At 31.2% G+C, this 20,520-nt stretch overlaps 1 protein-coding gene across 1 annotated transcript; it reads left to right on the top strand.

Moving 5' to 3' along the window:
- The first annotated feature begins 3,806 nt into the window (after positions 1-3,806).
- On the top strand, positions 3,807-20,510 carry LOC121124754 (uncharacterized). Its single transcript, XM_040719942.2, is given in 12 exon segments — positions 3,807-3,943; positions 14,145-14,256; positions 14,324-14,593; positions 14,667-14,942; positions 15,353-15,468; positions 15,549-15,780; positions 17,468-17,695; positions 18,125-18,494; positions 18,496-18,746; positions 18,809-18,984; positions 19,043-19,543; positions 19,621-20,510. Coding segments are annotated over 11 exon segments (2,976 nt in total). The 5' UTR covers positions 3,807-3,943; positions 14,145-14,153; the 3' UTR covers positions 20,074-20,510.
- Positions 20,511-20,520: the final 10 nt, after the last annotated feature.

Here is a 20,520-nt window from a genome sequence, read left to right as displayed (position 1 = left end):
TGGAGAAGAGTGGGGGTCCAATATATGTGTTTGTAAATCCTATGCATGAAGGTGAGCAAGTTTGTTGCTGTTGTTGGCAATCTTTTTTTTTTTTTTTTTTTTTTTTTTTGTAAGCTCATTAGTGTATTCGAAACAAAACCTCCTTCTTTAAAACTCTTCTTTAAAAAGTTTATTAAATAAAAATAACGAATAAAATGTTTTTTTCCGAAACCCCTGAAGATCTAATTAGAAGCTCCATGGATCCTTAAAATCCACTTAGAAACCACTACCATTAGTATATGAATTTAAAGATACAGGTGGTTTTTTTTTCTTCTAAATTTAGCGCTAAGTGATAGACGTTTGAAAAACTGTTTCAGAAAATCGGGGAGTTGTCAGTTATCAAATATGCAGGACACAGTCGTATATTTGTACAATCTATATTTTTTTAGTCTGATGGTACGGGGTTTGAGCACATACTATAACTACTCCTACTAAGCAATGCTTGATCCATCCCATGGGCATGATATGGCTTTGTTTTCTTGATAAATCTTTGAATATTTTTACCGAATTTATATATATATATATAAATATGAATTCCAATTTGAGGAAAAACCCATTTGGCAATAATACTGTTAAGAAACTCTTATAAACTTAACCGAATAAACTTTTAAAGATATGTTAAAAAAAATTTCTTAGAAAAAATGGAGTATTTAAAGTCTTTTATAAGAGACGAGAACTTTTTAACAATTTGGCACGAAAAAAAAAAATCAAAAATGATGACAACAGTCACTCAGTCATCACAGCAATGTTTTTTTCTCAAAATCTTGTTATTATTCTTTAATTCTTGAGAAAACATATGAATGGATATAAGTATTGAGTAGTTACTAGGGATGTACAGATACTAAAATTTATCAGATTCCAATACCATATTCATGAATATGATTTGATATTATGTATAGGGGAATTACATGAACAAATAAGAAAATGATTTACTTTTTTTAATGTTTAACTGAATTAGGGCTAGACTAGAGATGACATATATATATCAATCCTAATTATTGTTAGGTTATTAGGTTGTAAATAATTGGAAAATAAAATTATTTAAAAAATTAGTTCCTCTACGTGCTCATGAGTCAATTTATTCCGAGTTGGCTCAGATATATTGCCCGCACTACTTAATAGACTTCTATTTTGAATTGATGAGCCTAAATTTTAAAGATCTACTATTATTGCTCTTATTACATTTAAAATTAATTAGTTAAAGAAAAAATAATTTCATCTCGGTCCCCTACAGGTAGGAGCTCCTAGTCTTTAACCTAGGCTAGTCTAGTCCTCACATCTTTTGATTGGTTGACAATTTGAAATAATAAAATTAGAATTTTTTATATTTACTTAATAATGTAAAGGGTTCGGAAGCAAAACGTGAAAAATGTCTATAATCTTATTTTTCGATAAATAATTTGAAATTTTTTGTAACAAAACTTTGAGACACGACCTTTGTGAACATGTTCACTCAATATAGTCCCCTCAGCAGCAATCACATCCTCCACACGACGGCGGAAAGCCTTGCAGAAGTTGATGATGAACTTCTCAGACAAGTTGTTCCACTCCTTCACAATGGGGGCCTTCAGGGAGTCCACTTTCGGATGAGATGTCCGTTTATTCGCCCTCTCCAAAGTGCCCCACACAGCAAAGTCCAACGGGTTCAAATCCGGCAAAGATAATGGGGACATGTTCTTGGGCCAAAAATTAGCCATGTTGTCGGCGAAGAACTTATGGCATTTGACCAATGTGTGTGAGGGTGCACCATCTTGGGTCCACACATAGTTTTCCTATGGGTAGGTGGCCTTGAACCATGGCAGTATGGCGAGCCTCAGCACCTTGTAGTAGGCCTTCTGGCCGATTTTCTCCCCAGCATTAAAAAAGAAGGGAGGTCGATTCCCATAACTTATTCTGATACTTTCAAAAAGGCCGATTTATGTGGATTCTGAAACGGATGCACCCCAAGTATTTACGTATGAGTGTGCGGGGAGTAATAATGAGGATTGAGGACTTGTAATAGAGTTATTTTTTAATTACTTAATTAATCTGGGCAATCCTGGGTACTTCCAATAGGATAATAATAATTACAAATTATATCTTTCTACTAAAAGTGAAGATTATTTCACTTTTAATAATTCTGACCACATGTTTATAATCATATTTTTTAAAATACCGTATTTTTAACTCTGTCCAACTTCGTAACCAAACATACATTCATTTATGAATACAAAATGGGACCAGAGCTGTAACCATGATTTTTATCCGCGGGTTGACGGGCTTTAAATGACATTTTAACAAATATATTCTCAAAAAATTTTAACATCTTATTTTATAAAACCCACAAATTTGAAATCCTTAATGGCACCCGTATTTACTGTATTCATGGACACAGCTGAGAGTCTGGTCTGAGCACTTGTCTGCAGTGGTACGCAGACTCATGACTACGAGGTGGTATATGGAGATGAGTACACCCCAGACCAGGGCACCCCTGACAAAACTTTGTTGCCGAATTGTAAATATTTGTATAAAAGACAAAAAAAAAATGTTGTCCAAATTTTGACTTTTTTGTCATTATAAGAAAAAATTCATTGCTCGCAATAAATAAAATAAAAATATTCAAGAGAAATTATGTCTTTTATAGAATAAAAAAATCAAAATTCTGTCAAAAATGGTCAAAAGATTTAAAAATTTGTCAAAAATGGCCAAAAGATTTAAAAATTTGTCAAAAAAGTAACATTCCTCAACGAAGAAAAATCTGGGGCTACTCCTTAAAAGTCCAACTCTGTCCAAGGGGATGCTTTTATATTCTTGTACATCAAGAAATTGAAGAAATAATAAAATGTATTAAAATTACATCAACTTTGAGCCCCCAAGATGGCGTCTCCTTCAATTATGAAGCAAGTTATGAGCTGAACAAAAATCCTTCATTGCTGGAAATTGTTCACTACTTAAATGGAGCAGTGTCTAATTCTACCAATCAATGCTCAGAATACTGATTAGGAGAAAAGAAGCCGAAAAGTTGACAGCTGACAAGGCAATACACCCTATATATGTGAGTAAAGTAACGCTGTGTTAATGATTCAAGCCTTCATTCAATCATTTCCTCTCAAAAAGTAGAAATTAATAAACTAATTTGTTAACATTTCACTAATAATAAATAAAAAATGTAGATATTTTAACATCATCTCTCTCTCTCTCTCTCTCTCTAACGGATCCCCGCTATATGTAATTATTTTCTTCTTGAACACTTTCAATTAAAATGAAGCAACGTGTGTTGTAGAAAATGTACATAAACAATACATATTGTTGATGTACATTAAAAACAAATAATGCCTTAATTAGTAGCTCATCCATCATTATATCGGGCCTTTCCTTTCCTATAAAATAAATATATGTAATATCTTTATGCATTTCTTGAAGATATATGCCTCGTTAATCCTCTGCATGAATTTTCAAATACGTATGTAGAAATAAAAGGGAAGAAATTTAATCTATGAATGGATTTACGGTACATTCAAAATTGCATATTATTTCCTTAAAAATAATAATATTTTTAATACTATTAGTATCATTAATATTTCCATGTCATTTGCATAGCCTTTTGGCCGTGGCCCTGTCGTATACGCCTGTGAAATCCTGAGGAATAAACGGTATGTGAATAATTGTATAATTTTTCCGGCAACTTTTATATTTTATACGAAAGAATGAGAGGAAGGGAAAAAAAGAGAAAAGTGTCTTCTTTTCTTCCATGAAATTTCTTTTTTATTTTCTTTGCTTACTGTTTAAATCAAAATATTTTCATTTATAACTCGTCTGTTGAGGACGATAGACCGCTCCATCCTCAACCTCTCTTAAAAAGTTATACAAGCTTCAAGTCTTAGTGTGACAAATATTCATTGACGTATTATTACCATTACATTGGGTAAGATGGCTTTGTATTTTATTATTCAAATTATTCCCACCAGGGGGCTCTTATTGTTAGTTAGGTAGAAAGCTGTACTAGTTTGTATATGTTACAACATAATATAGCTATATAGCTAAATGTCATTTTTTGAACACGATTTCATAGTTGAGGAGTAGGGGGTTAGAGGGCTTCACTGGTTAATTTTCTTTATTTTAAATATATTTATTCACGGTTAGCCTCCTCACTAACAAAAATGGGTTGTCAACTGCGGATAATACTCCTCTTTTTTAAATCCCCAATGTGAGTTCGGAATGTTGATTTGTTGAATTATAACTGTTAAAAATTCTCAACAATTATTGTATTATAATTCTATAGTTGAGTAGAAATAGGCAAATACCATTGGATTTTGGGTCTTTCCTATTTCTTTTCGGAAGGGAGGTTGCAAAATACCATAAAGGTAATTTGGATTATTGTAAACAAAGTTAGATTTGTACTATGTCTAATAGGCCCTGATTAAATTAACAGCATTAGTGTTTACATACCCAACTATATGGACGGTTTGATGTACAAGAATAGTGTCACTTTATCCAATCAAAAACCTCACAGGATCTCAATTTTTAAACACATAGAGGAAGTCAAACGTCTAAGGAACAATAAAAAGTACTCCGTGGCAACATTTTCCTGGGATATAAACTTTATTTTGAGCTTGGATTTTTCACATTTTATAATATTTTCCGTCAATATTGATAATTGTCGTAGTAAATCATATTGGGTTTAGTTGCGAAACTAGCGCTGTGCATCTGCAGACAAGTCGTGCGGGACGTTAAATAGTCTATATATCAAGGGTCATCAACTCTATGCCTGCAGGCACTCGGTTGTGTTCTTCTCAGTTATCTACTGGACTTGTTCTGATAATAGCTTTTATGGTTCGCGTAAAAATTGTTTATACAAGTTTTTGAGCTGGTAGCCCTCAAGCCTTTTAGGGATCTTAAAGTAGCCCTCAGCCTTAAAAAGGTTTGTAATTTTTTTAGAATTACCAATGTATTTATTAACATAACAATAATGGGCATTTGAACTTGTTAATGAGTCATTTTGATTTAAAAAGTCCTAAATTATACCCTTCATCGGCATAATTAATATATGAGCACTTGAAGGAATATTCATCTATTGTATTATCCTTATCACAAATAATTCATATTTCTACAATTTGTTTCCACAACACATATATAATAGGCATATTCAAAATGTCATAGTACGTTCATTGATAAAAATATTGAACGATATACTTAACACTAGTTGTTACATACATAGTTATGAATAAAAAGTATGATCCAAGTCATGGAAACAGCAGGTGTTTTCTTCCTTTTCATATCATATACTTTTTTTTACAAATATATATATTTATTTTTTAATAACAATGATTGTTGTTGACGACGGCTCCGTGAACCAATTTCTTTTATGCATCAATTCAATTGAATAAACGTTTCAAATCAAATATATGTCATGTACAAGTTGCAAAGTCGTAACTTGCACAAGTTTCCACCAAAAGATGAGATGAATAAACATTCTAAATAAAAAGTTTGCAGTACTTATGACGAGAATAATACAATAATTGGCCATTCTTTAGATGGTCTATATATCTATTAATCATGTAGTTATAAATTTTTTGAAATGACAATTACTCACCCATCCGACATAACAAGTTCAAAGGCCCATGGTTATACTAATTGTCATTACTTAATAACCATGTAATTAATTATAGTTGATCAAAATGACGTAAGTTTGGTAATTAAAATGACTGATGATGTAATAAACCCCTTCACAGATTGATTTATTTTTTTCTAAAATTACCAAAACCCAGAGCTAATATAGAAAAATTTGGAAGTCCTGATTCCTGAGAGACAACAATTCAGGTATTTATATTTTTGTAGATTAGTGGTCGGAGAACAGAGGGAAATTACGTCACATTGGGGTAATTTATCCTGTGAGTTATTTACATAAGAAAAAGAAAGAATTTTACTTCCTATTGTTGTTGAAATAAACAAATAAATATTAAGCTCTTAGTTTGGGGTAAATTGCTTTTCTTACAAGTTCTTTTGGGGTAACACTAAATAAAAGTTACCTACCCCTGTTGTAGAGGGAAGGAGTCATTAATCATCATCAATCTCCTACAAGAGAAGAATCATGACGAATTCTAAGACTCATAGATCTTGGATCAGGTAATAGATCTATCCTCTCAGAAGGCTACATCTGTAAAACAATCCATAAATCAATTTCGTTCATCCCTGTCGATGTCATAATGATCATTTTTATACCTTTACATAACAAAGAAATAAACTACGATATTTGATCTGCCCTGGCTTCGTTCTGACATCTTTGGATTGACTCCGAGTTCCACTCCCTCATAAAATCCTCCATAAGAGAGGAACTCCTCATAACCTTCTCCAGATAATGAGACCTTCCATCTACTTTCAATATCCTCATCAGTGCTAATTGTCCGAATATCTCGCAAAAGTTGAGATCCCTCTCACCTACTCTAAGAAAATAAGAATTAAATATTCTTCACTTCCCAAATTTATTTCCTTATTACTATTAAAGGGTTGCGAGAATTGAGTTTTAACTTTCTGCACTCGTTATCTCCAATTTCAAGATAAAAAGATTAAGTATCACGTGTGGCCAACTTATACAGTGTACCCAATCGTATTTGACATATTTTTAATTCAATTTATACCAACTGATAATCCTTATACCACTCAAATCCTAGTCGTCCAAACCCGCTTAAATAATCCCGAGTTTATGTTACCTAATGCATCCTTTTAAGACGGGATATTGCGTCTACTGCAAAAAATAATAATAATAATAGAAATTTAAAACGAAATAACTCTTAGTTAGTCCACTCCTTAGTGAGACGTGTAAATAGCAACTTGTACAATCGGCTACTTGTACAATACATATGTAATTATTATTTTAGCGTGTGGCAAATCCAATTATAATTATTATTTTGTATATATATTGACAACAATATGGTGGTTGCTAATACAAAATAATACCGAGAGAGAAAAGGAGCCTTGACTGACATTTGGCGCTCTTGACACCTTTGTCATGATCCTATCAGATGGTGTACCGTTACTTAGAACATTGCATTATCAGTATCTCATATAAAGGTGTCATTAGGCCTCATTATACATAGTTTCTTCTTTGTCTTTTTCCCACCACGCCTCCCTCATCTATAAATAGAGCCCTTTGGGCTCTCTAGAGGTCATAAATCAAATTATCTATGTAATTATGTATGTGATAATTCAGAGTGTTATTAGACAACACCATCCCACAAAAAAGTATATGATATCCATCATTTCTATTACCTGCATATAATAATAATAGTGGTTGTGTGCACAAACACGTATTAATTATCATGTGAACAGATTCAAAAACTTTGGGCTCAATAATAATGGAGTATCAAATTTGTACAAAATCATTGTATTTTTCCACAATTTCTATTTAAATATAATATAAAAATAATTTAAATATGATAAAAGTTTTAAACTGTAGCTAAAATTCTTTAGTATCCCAAATCATTCCAAAAATATGAATAATACGCCTATACTTGACACAAATATGTCTATGAAATTCTATTCTTAATAAACTAATTTTTTTTTTAAATCTACATCTATTCACTAAAAATTACTTTTTTTGGGAAAAAAAGTTAGATTTCAAATATTATATTCTTCTGGAAAAAAGGAAAAAAAATCCGTAGCTAATCTTAAAAAATGAAATTTTTTAGAAAAAAAACTAAATAGTACATTTTATAGAAAATTAATTCAAAAATCCTCAGTTACTTTCAATAAATTTAATATTTTTTAAATCTACAGCTATTCAAAAAAAAAATTTTTTTTTGTAGAAAAATTTTAAAATTAAATTTTTTGGAAAATTAAATTAAATTTCAAATATCAATAAATAAAAAAATCAAGTACTAAATTGCTTGTAATAAGCAATAGTTCCCTAATAGGGGGGGCTACAGTCCCTCCAAGCCACCCCCTGCGTACGCTCCTGTAAAAAATTATTCTTATAATTTGTATAATAATACAAATGAACAAGCAGAGGACCCGCTTTACAAAAATATTCCAGCTTATATCTTAATATGTAATTTTTAGTACATTTAAAAACAAATCAAAACAAAAACAAGGGTGGGCGAAATGCAATTTATGTAAATTCATTGTAATAATAATAATTCATATTCATCCATTTTCTAAACAATGACTCTTCAATTTTTGTTTTCTATTATAAAAATTAAATGTATTTTCCCACCATGATTTCTCCTTTTCCCCCAGAATTGTTCTCTAGTGAGATTCTGGAAAAACACTTTTTTTATTTTATTTTGGAAAGCCTGTAAATTCATTTTTCCTTTGTTTGAAGCCAGCTGTGAATTTCTAAAAAAAAATCCCAAAAATATAATTTTTGGAATTTTTCCCCAAAAATTTTTAATTTTTTGTGAACAGCTGTAGAAATTGAAATTTTTTAACGAAGTCCTAGGACTGATCCAACATTAATAATGTAAAAAAAAAGTACACAAAAAACCAAAAAATATTTTACTGTTTAGCATTAGTTATAATATTATGATATAATTAAATGCAAAACGGGATCCTAAGATCCTGGGAAGGCCCTCTACTAGTAGATGAGTGTACTATTTATTTTCCATTATAAATAATATTATAGAATAAAAATAAAAGTAATAGGTAATTAAATAAATTATACAAAAATGAAATTTGGGAAAGTAGATTACAGTTTATTATTATATCAGTTATTGATATAGAAATCCATTCACATATAGTACCAGTATGGTTATAATACAATTTATTGAGAATATAAATCATAAAATATCTATGCATTGAATCTAACAAGACATATAAATATATGGTACGTCAACATAAAAACTATCTAGAGCCAAAAAAGTAAAGAATAGGAGAAAATCTTAATTTATTTGTTTATGTATACATACAGCCCAATATATCATAGACATATTATTTGAGCCAAGTCTTACTACACAAATTTATGGTATGAATTTGTACACCCAAGAATTATGACTATAATTTAGAACCTTTATTGGATTTAAAAAAAGGATATTGGACCCGATATGGCCACTCTCAAATAAAGAATTGTGATTCTATCAATTTTGGCTACTTTCATTGTAATGAGCGGATTAAAAGAGTTAAATTAGCCCCACAATATAGCCTTTTTTTAAATAAAGTAACTCTAATTATCATTATTTTGATTGTATCAATACAAGTTTGACTACTTTAAGTGCAATTTGCTCCTTAATGGTTAAGAATACAAGTGTAATAATCCGTACAATTTCGATAGAAATAATTATATCTTGCTTTGATGTTCATGGGCCACATAGGATTCACCGTTTTACTAGATCATAATACCCTCACCTAAACGGATGTTTGTCGTTCTAAATAGAATCAAGTATCATGGCTAAAGACTTGAACGTGTCACACTTCCACATAAGTATTTTTTATTGATAGTGAACGGTCATTGAATATTTACCCTATATATATACTATGATATGAACATATTAGCTACTTCTATCAAGAGCAGTTGTACATAATTTCACCCACTACTACTACTACACAGCATGTATGAATGACAAAGACTGATTTTTCAATAAGCCAAGAGTTAGTTAGGGAGGGGGGAGTGAAGATTTTTGTTTTTGTTTTTTTGTTCGTTATTCTTGTGTATTATTATTTAATCCACTTTTGATAACAAAGAAAGACATGAATCACGATATACCTATACAATATATAAACAGTACATCAAGACAAGTGACAAACTTTCCAATGAAAACAAACCACCCTTAGTTCGTTATTCACTCAATATGTAGTTATTAGGGTGGTTCTTAGTCTGTACTTAGAAAATCCATGTTTATAATGTCAATAAACCCTCCCAATAAATCAATTGTAACATATATTTAGACTATTGTGGCACAGGTTAATAGTCAGAAAAAAATATTTATTAGGAATATTTTGATATTTTTTCAAGAAAATGTAGGATTTGAAATTTAATTTTTTTCTAAACAGCTATGGATTTTTGAATTTTTTTGAGAATAAGTATGGATTTATGGAACTTTTTGTGAATAACTGTGGATTTTTGAACTTTTTTTTCAAAAAATTTAATATATTAGTTTTTTTTTTTTAACAGCTGTGGATTTTGAAAATTTCCTCCGAAAAATTTAATATTTAAAATTTAATTTTCGATTTAATTTTTTAAAAGCTTTCTATTTTGTTTGTTTTTTTTTCCAAAAAATTAAATTTTTTGTGAATAGCTATCGATTTTTGAAATTTTTTGTGAATAATAGTGGATTTTTGAAATGTTTTTACAAAAAAATTCTAAAAACCAAGCCCGCCCCTAATATATATATTGACGCCTCTGGTTATACTTTAAACTTGTGTCTAAATGGTAAATTTCCCCACATTTGCTGAAGTATTTAACTTTTATTGTAGAACACAAATGAAACGGAGAGTAAATCCTGGGGCAAATTGTCGTAACTTAAGTATTTACTTTAGATAACCAAGTATGAAAAACTCAATTCTTTCATTATGAGTAATGAGGTACCCTAATTTGAAAAATAAAATGGATCTGAGGAATTCATTTCAACAGTCACAATTTCTCTAGTATTTCTTTAAGCATTCCCATTCAATATGAGACTTTTGGTATGATATATAGACAATAATTCTAATATTTTAACCTTTGAGTTACAAAAATTTGACCCTCACCCCATTAGATGTTCGTTTGAAGACGTTTCCTTTTGTAGATAAAGTAATTTAAACTACTAACAATTTAATTGAACCTTTAGAATATATAAATGTATAAACTACAGAAAAAGTTGGCATTGTGTATAAGTTTATGTTCTTAGAAAAAAATGGAGGCATAAAATTTTTTAATCGAGGGCAAAAGATTAAGAAGCAAAGTCTATTGCCATCACATAAGCATTCAATAGAGATGGGACGATTAATCGGAATTGGATGTTTATTTATTGAATCGGGATAGTAATGTTTAATTTGTGATTCCAATTCTAATTTATTACTGGTATTAAACTATTTAGGACTTTTCTAAGTTATGAAACAAATATTTTGAATTTTTTAATAGAAAATGTAATGTTTGAAATTTAATTTAATTTCTAAAAAAATTTCCAAGAAATTTAATTTTTGGAGAATAAATGTGGATTTTTGAAAAAAAAAAAAAAGATGAAAAACAATTAATTTGTCAGATTTTCTCTTGTATTAAAGCCAAAAAATATTTTATTCAGTTATGCTTTATTTGAATAGAAGGAAATGATGTTGGTTGACCATATGAAAAAATCCAAGCTCAAAGCAAAGATTAAACACGAAAAAATAATGTCACAAAGTCATCTGACCTTTTCCACAGACGTTTGTTTGACTTCTTCCTCCTAGTGTTTAAAATTTGAGATCCTATCAGGTGGTTTTGATTGACTAAAAGGCACCCTAGTGGACACTCTATTCTTGTATTCTAAAAGTACACCATGGATTTTCAGGGCCACTCTAATATACCAATATATATTTTATAATTCATGACCTCATTTTGAATGTATTCTACACATATAAACATATGTTTTGTGTGCAAATTTCTTTATCTTTATACACACATTTAAAATATTCATTGAAAGTGAAACTGATGGTGTAAAATATCCATGTTGCAAAAAAAAGGAGGGAAGTAAGACGGAAATTTCGTCAGAAGCAACAATAAATAAAAAACACACACTATCGCCATAAAACATTAACTATTTTCACTTTTATTTTGGCACCTGGTTCATCATAATAAATGCTTTTTGCTACCTCGGCTTCATAAATCAATAGTGAAGTAATACAAAAGTAATACAATCAACAAATTATTGTTATAAAGTTAGGATTTCACTTTAAAAGAAGAAAACAGAACAGATTTGAAATATCCAAGTTCTCCCCTTCAAATCAAGGATGCTCTATTTTTATTTTAACAACATACTCATATACATAACTATCTAAAAACACTCTCATGATTTACCTATGCATCTTGAATATATGTACAGTCTAATAACGCGACTCTTAACAACATCTGTTGACTCTATAAATATTATGTATTTGAACATACTTACTTATAATTATACTACTAGCTATAACTTTTAACTGTGAATAGAAGTGAAATCCTCTCTCACAATAAGAACAACACGTACGATGGTTATTATAATGCCTAAAATATAACGATAAAGAAAACAACAGTGATACAAAAATATCATGCACATTAAACTTTGTGACTTTAAAAATAATGATTACAGATGGAAAGGATCATTAAAGCACTATCAGCACCTATATACATATGTACTACTAATCAATCTCTGAGCTTCTATAATAAGTTATTAGTCTATTACAAATAACGTGACTTAATTATTTATTATTTCTTGTCAAAAGGGATCGTTCGTGTAATAACAGGCCAGGCTTTCTATTGGTTAATCTCCTTTTTTATTTCTCTTCTTCATTTCATCGCAGTGTATATTAGTAGATATAAGTAGTTTAGGGATCGGTTTGGGAATCCCAGACCTGTCCGAGACATGAATTATTTAGCATAGATAAAGTATAGACTAACAAAGTTGTTATAAAGGAGGTTATCGACGATGTCATTCGTTGTTGGGATATTTGTACTATGATCATGTATATAAAAAACAACAACAATTACCTTTCTTCTATTTCTCTCAATTTTCAAGATATATATATATATATATATACATTGCATCATAATTGAAAGAAACCCCACCCCATCTTGGGTTTCATCAAAGTTGATATTTCTAAAACGAACAAATTTCCAATAAATCTCAGTACTCTTATATTTTGAGAAAAAAATGTCCTAGGCTTTCTTTTTCAATTTGACAGACAAAAAACAATTTATCTCCTCCACAGTTTCTACATAAATGTTTCTGTAAATGAACCAATCTATGGAAAAGTCCAGTCTTTTACCATTTATAGCACGTAATGTTCCCTTAAAAGAAGTATTTTCGCCCATAGATTTCCCCTTGGTGTTTATTGATCTGATATAGTGTGTTTTTGTAGACTCAAGGACCTGTAATCTAGGAATTTGAAATATCCCTATGATTGACTACAATCGAAAAATACCTTTGGATTTTCTCCTTTTCTTTATTTGATTCAAAATTGTCTTTATATTAAGGGCCCCCGTTTGTACTAATAAATTTATAAAGTACAATTTTTGAATTATAACCTTATCATTTTTGGGAGAAGGGGTAGAAAAGGGCTCACCATGACCTATTTTGACCGGCAACTCATTTTGACCCACGCCGAAAATATTTATTTAAAAAAATCCGTTCCACAATTTTTAAAATGAACGGTTTTTTAAAGCCGAAATACAAAATAGATATATGATGACCTTTTATTTAGAATATTTATTTATGGTCAATTTTCTGTCAAGAGTTTTTAGACTACAGTTTGAACGACCGAAATATTGTTCATAAATCCGTCTAACAAAATAACCCCGAACTTTAAAAAACTTGTTGATTTTCGCAAATATCCTGATAGCAATCAGGATATGGTTTCTATTTTTGTGGTTAGGGGGGCCATTTGTGAAGCTTAACTTTTTCTTGTTATTCGAAACAATTTTATTATTATATAATAATTAGATACATATTTTGTTTTATTTTAATAATGGGAGGATTTTCTAAAATATGATTACATTTAAGTAAATATTATACATATGAAAATATGTTCTGGGAAAATGAAGAGGGTAAAAATAACGGGAAATTGTACTCCTAAGTCGTTGTATGTAGAAATAAACTATTATAGAAATATATCAAAAAGAAATATATACACAAATTGGGGAGGAAGTTGCTGAAGGGATTATGATTATTATATATATATATCTTTCATTGTTCAATATTATATATCTAATGTAGTATTGAAAACAATCTAATTTTGATGAATGACTCAGAGATTGATCATTTACATATTCTTAGTTCGATGGTTGGCGAAGCCTTCCCCCTTCCCTTCACACCAAATCCTACTTTTTCCCATGATTGACCAAAAATATATATACATAATATGACTATATCACGTTTATGCTAATAAAGAATTATTCTCGAGGAAGTCTTCCGCGGTTTCCAAAATAATTATTTTATTGTATTTCATTTTTTTTTTTTATCTTATTGTTTACCATTTCCTAGACAATTAAGATGATGATGATGTTGCTAGGATCTAATAGAAGAAAGGCGTCCACGAGCCATTTGTCGTTGATTGTGATTGTCCTTGGACTGACCTTTGTAGATAACGTGATAGGTAATGATTAATATATATATATAACGTGTAATCGAAATAAAATACAGATCAATCCATCTATCCTTAGGACGAACGGCCTTTGAAAAACTCACAGATCTAAGCTATGCCGGAGAAACCTACTATACTATACGGAATCTATCTCTCTATGAGTGCCAAGGATGGTGTCGAGAAGAACCAGAGTGTCAAGCAGCATCTTTTAGCTTCCAAGTACTCAAAAATCCTCTACGACAAGATACGGTTTGTCTCCTTCAAAATGGAACTCAGGCTAACAATCCAACAGCAAACCCCAGCTCCAAGCTAAATTCCTACTATATGGTCAAAATGTCAATTCGCTCAGGTAATTATATAATCTTACATGGGCTCCTCTGAATAGTTTTATAGTTACTTACTTAATATGCATATATATATAGATAAAGTCTGCAAGAGACCCTGGAATTTTGAGCGTGTTCCGAATAAAATGATATCTGGACACGATAAGGCCCTGATTTTCACGTCCACAAAAGAGGCTTGCCTTGCTGCCTGTCTCAATGAACGTAATTTCATTTGTCGAAGTGCGGAATACAATTATGTGACACTTCAATGTCGACTCTCGGATCATGATCGTCGCACGGTTCGTAAAGACTATGCTCCTGTGGACTTTGTGGATGCTCAGGGGGTTGACTACTTTGAAAATCTTTGTCTCTCAGGTAAGACGTATGGATTATATCTTTTATGTATACGTTAAAAAAAAGGATTATAATTTTTCCATTATGTGATGGTCAGAGGCGTATCGTGATATATGCAGTTTTTCCCCACTCGTTCCTTTGTCTCTCGTAAACTCTAAGTACATTAAATTGCTTATTGCACCAAATTACTTACTTGCTTAGAACAACAACAAAAAAAGTGAAATTCACTGAAAGTTAATCTTTTAATTAATTCTACTCCCCAAAAAAAAGAAGTTTAAACAGACTTTTATTAGTATTATTAACAATTATACATCCATCAGATAAACTGAACAGATTTTCTCACACATAAGAGAAATCCTTTTTGAAATGATGATTATGGCACACATAGAAGTTAATCAAAACTTTTTCTTTTCTTTTTTTTAACTTTCTAGCTTCTGATGCCTGTTTGAATTCCGTGAGAAATTATCAAATCCCCAAGATTGGTATCCCAGATCAAAAAATATCCCTGCATGTTGGAGTACAGTTCTATGTGGATAAAGAGCTCATGGTACGTGTGATGAATGAATAGAGTTGCTTTTCAGTCACGTTAATTTTAATTGTTTTTCTTTTCTTTTTTTAAATAATTAGGCCAATAGTATTCAAGCCTGTGATCGTGCTTGTAATATCGAAGCTGAATTCCTGTGTAGATCCTATCTGTATTTGGGAGCTCCCTCAGGGAATGACTATAATTGCAAATTATTTCATTTGGATCATTGGACATTACCCGACTATGAGGCTAGTTTTACCAAAAGTAATATAAACCCTGCAAATATACCTAATGGGGGTCGCATAGGCAGCTATTATGAAAACCGTTGTGGACGTAAGTAGTTTTTTTTTTTTAATTCGTAGATGTAGTTGTGATATCAGGGGCGTCCGCAGGATTATATATTCCTTTTTTAGGGGGGGGTGCTTAATTTTCGAAAAAAAATTCGAATTTTTTTTTTTTTTTTTAGAAAACAATTTGAAAAATTTAATTTCAAATATTGAATTTTTTTGGGGAGAAAAAAATAAATCATCCACAGGCATTCGCACAAAATTAAATTTTCTCAAAAAGAATATAAAATATTCAATTTTTAGGTAAAAAAATTCAAAAATCCACAGCTATTTCAGAATTTTTTTAATTTTTTGGTTAAAAATTTCAAAACCCTTAGTTATTCTCAAAAAAATTATTTATTTTTGACAAAAAAAAAAATCCACAGTTTACAAAAAAATTAAAATAAATTTCAAATATTTATTTTTTTTGAAAAAAAAAAATCAAATTTTAAATTTTCTAGTAAAAAGCAAAATTTCTTAATTTTCGAGAGGGGCTACATCCTACCCCCTTCGGACACCCCTGGATATTAGAATGTACCTATATAGGCTGAGCAAACGTTCTCCCCCTGAACATATTTTCAACTTTTTACATCATATAAATCCATGAAATGTCTGGTTTCAGGGGGTGGACAGACAGTTGACTATATACTCGTTAAAATTGTACAGTCAAAAATACAATGCATTCCGAAAGACTAAAAATAGAATCTATCTTTGCTCTGAACTTGGATTTTTCGCATTTCATAATGTTTAGATACATTTTTATCGTTTCAAAATCCTTGAGAGTTTTGCATCTGCAGAAAAGTCGTGCCGGACGTTACAGTCCCTATACAGACTAAGTATGTAAATAAAACTAATTTGCCACCCCAACCTCCCCTTTAATATAATTTTCCAACTTCTCCTATAAGATTTTTAACCAGATTTTTTTCTCGTCTAGACACAAAACTTTTTGAATTCGAATAAAAGAAATACTCTATAATCAAAGGCGTCGAGAGTGGGGGCTGTCTAGGCCAAACCCCTTTTCCACCCCCTAGAACCAAAATAATCCTTCATTACGTGTATTTTACGTGTTAAATGAACTTTTTAAACCTCATGTGGCCTTTTTAAAAGAATTTAATCTATAGAAGTTATGTTGAAAAGAAAAATTATTTAGGTATATAATTCAGATCTACGTACTTTTAAGATGAGCCCTCTTCAACGAGAATAAACTTAGTTTGTAGTCCTACGGGTTTCTGAATGTCCCCTGATATTATGAATCCTTTTAAAAATCGACTTGACCCTTAAGCAAATCGTACAGATAATTACTTGATAAAAAAGTCTTTAAACGCTCTGGAAAAAAAAAGAGTACGGTTGGTCACCTTAGCCCACATTATGTTCATACTAATAATTATTGAGTACTTAGGTCTAAGAGTACTTGCTGGTTGTTCTTTTTTGTATTTGTTTGTGTCACTCAAAATCTAATCTTGTACTAGCGAAAGAGAGAATCATCCAAAGGAAGATTTTTATGATGTCATCAGTAATGTTACTATGTTTCCTATAATTAATTAGTCATTCTTAATAATATAATATACCTTATTACTTTTTTGACATTCCTATTGTTGGTCTTGAGTGATCCTCATCAATCAATTAATTAAGAGTTTTCAAAATAGTTAAGATACAACCATCAAAAAAAAAAAAAAAAATCCTATCATTTTTAGATGGAATGAAAATGCCCAAGAGTCTGGACTTTGGTGATGAGAAAGATGAATCCAATCAGGAGGACGATACCATGTTGTGTAAAAGAGTAGTTACAAAAGATAGGAGATATATTACTCAAATCACCTGTTATGAGAAGGGAAAAGGAGGGAGTCTTCGTCGTAAGGCGTTGAGTCTCCCTGGAGTCGATCCTTTTGCATCACTCTTCAGAGTCTCAAAAGAATCTCTCGGTAAAAAGTTTGCAGATTTTTTTTTTTTTAATTATATTCATTATTAAAATATATATGGTTGCGATTGGATTTGCTTGTGGCGGCCGGGGAAGAATGAAATATTATTGATATTATGGGCTTAATAGCTGTTACGAATGTCGGTATATATAATAATTTGAAAATATCTATCCATCAATGTTGTATGTGTCCTATCTATGTAAATATGAATTTTCCAAACACTTAATTGTACATATTATTATGTTATGACTTATGAGGCGAAGCATAGGATGAATGACCAATGATAAAAAACTTTCTTGGGTATTCTCTCTGCATGAATCGGTTTTGGGCTTCCTAGTTCCCTCTCTATTAGTCTTTTCAAAATGTGTTGTTGATCTAGTAGGTTGATTACTTATTAAGAACCTTTTTTTTTTTGTATCTTTTTGGCTTCAGGGGATACAAATTCAGGAAGCTCATCTTCATCCTCTGATACTTTGTCATCTGGAGGATTGCCCTCGAATAGCGGTCTCAGTAGTAGCAGCAGCAACAACAACAATAATGGAGTAACATCTTCATTCACAACTTCAAACAACAATGTGAATAACGGTGGATCTGCCTTTAGTGGAGGAAGCAGTGGACTTTTTACGGGAAAACCAGATGGACTTGGAAGTAGCAATAATAATATTGGCGGAAGCTCGTCCTTTGGCCCTCCATCTACTTCTAACAATGGTGGTAATGTCTTCTCAGGAGGAAATGGTGGAGGAGGAAATGTATTCATTGGTGGATCCAACTCGGATGATAAATTTGGTGGTTCATCCATAAATGGGGGGGTCTTTTAATGGAAATGGGGTTAATAAATATCCGCCATCCTCAAATAATAATGGAAATGGCAATTCTAACAACAATGGATTCTCCAATGGTAATACAAACCTGAACAGTAACAATCTTAGTGGTGGAGCCTCTAATGGATTTTCTACATCCTCTGGTGGCAATAATGGTAATTACAATCCTCCAAGCAACATAAATGAAATTGACAAGGATGTAAATTGTGATTTTTTGGGAACTTGCTACGATGGTGAGACATGAAAGGGATCTACGGATTAAATCCAACTTGATGTATTTTTAATTATTTTATAGTCACCGTTCATTGCAAAGATACAAGAATCGTCGTCAATGTGGGAACTAATCGTCCATTCAGTGGGCGAATTTACGCTCTAGGAAGATCAGAAACCTGTAATGTTGATGTTATTAATAGCAATGCCTTTCGATTGGATCTAACCATGTCTGGACAAGATTGTAATACACAGTCTGTGGTAATATATACTATTATTTTTACGTAATATTATGATTAATATGCAAATCATGATCTAGAATGGTGTTTATACCAACACGGTTGTTGTTCAAAGACATAGCGTTGTAATGACCAAGACCGACAAAATCTACAAAGTTCGTTGTACTTATGATACTAGTTCTAAGAACATCACATTTGGTATGATGCCCATTAGAGATCCTGACATGATCTCTATCACTTCAGCTCCTGAAGCTCCAGCACCTAGAATAAGTATTTTAGATAAAAAAGGAAAGGAAGTGGAGACCGTTCGTATTGGAGATAAACTTCGATTCAAGATTGAAATCCCAGACAAGACCCCATATGGTATCTTTGCCAGATCTTGTGTTGCTATGGCCAAGGATTCACGCTCTACCTTTCCCATCATTGATGAAAATGGTTGCCCCTTTGAGCCCACCATATTCCCTCGATTCACTCCGGATAGCAATGCTCTTATTTCTGAATATGAAGCCTTTCGGTTTACAGAGTCCTATGGTGTTATATTTCAATGTAATGTAAAATATTGTCTAGGCCCTTGTGAACCCGTAAGTGTTTTTTTTTTTTTTTTTTTTTGTTTGTCTCTTACTACTATAATCTTTTTTTTTTCTTTTTTAATAATCAGGCCAGCTGTATCTTTGGTCGTGAAGGGTTTGAATCATGGGGAAGAAAGCGTAGGCGAAGAGCCATCGGCAATGAAGACATCAATGATGAAGAACCTCAAATGCGTTTGAGTCACGAAATCATTGTCTTGGACTATGGGGATGAACAAACAGATACTAAAGAATTTGATAAGGTCAAGAACTCTCAAGAGACACCAATGACCACTATTAGCAATGATACCGTATTTCACGCTAATCCAGTTGACTGGAATCGTCATCAATCATCCCCCTCTGAAGATGTGTTTTTATCATCTAATTTCGAAGACTGTCCAACTCGTTCCTCCGTTTTAGCACTAATTGTAACCTGCACTCTGTTGGTTGTGCTTTATATTTGTACCATTTGCTTTTACTGTGTTAAAAGATCCCTTAAAAAATCCCTCAAGTCTCCAACGTGTCATAGAGACTACATGAGGTAATTACCCAAAGACAACTAGCTACATTACTAAAAAGTATTATAAAGACCAAATATCTTAGTTAGATATTGGGATCTCCTGGTGATTCATTAATTACTTATTTCTAAATAGTATTATTTCTTGTTTTTAAACGTATCCTTTGTAAAAAAAAAAAAAAAGGTAATCATTATAAAATCTTGCTCTAACGGCACTAATTTTATATATTAAAATGATTTGATGCGTCACAAATCACTGACTCCATAATACATATAAGTGATCTCTTTTTATCAAAATGGTGTTGGGAACTATGATAATTATATTCGTTATTATTACTACTCTTAATTGTTATTAAAAAAAATTGTATTCATTATTGTACTGTGCATTGTTACACTAATTACATTAATATTATTGTAACGTTCTCACTAATATGATTAGTTATTACTCTTTGAATAAATCATAAGGTTTATAAAT

The sequence above is a fragment of the Lepeophtheirus salmonis genome, chromosome 9 (genome assembly GCF_016086655.4).
Source record: "Lepeophtheirus salmonis chromosome 9, UVic_Lsal_1.4, whole genome shotgun sequence".
NCBI classification, from domain to species: Eukaryota; Metazoa; Arthropoda; class Copepoda; order Siphonostomatoida; family Caligidae; genus Lepeophtheirus; species Lepeophtheirus salmonis.
This window is presented reverse-complemented; position numbering and strand designations above follow the sequence as displayed.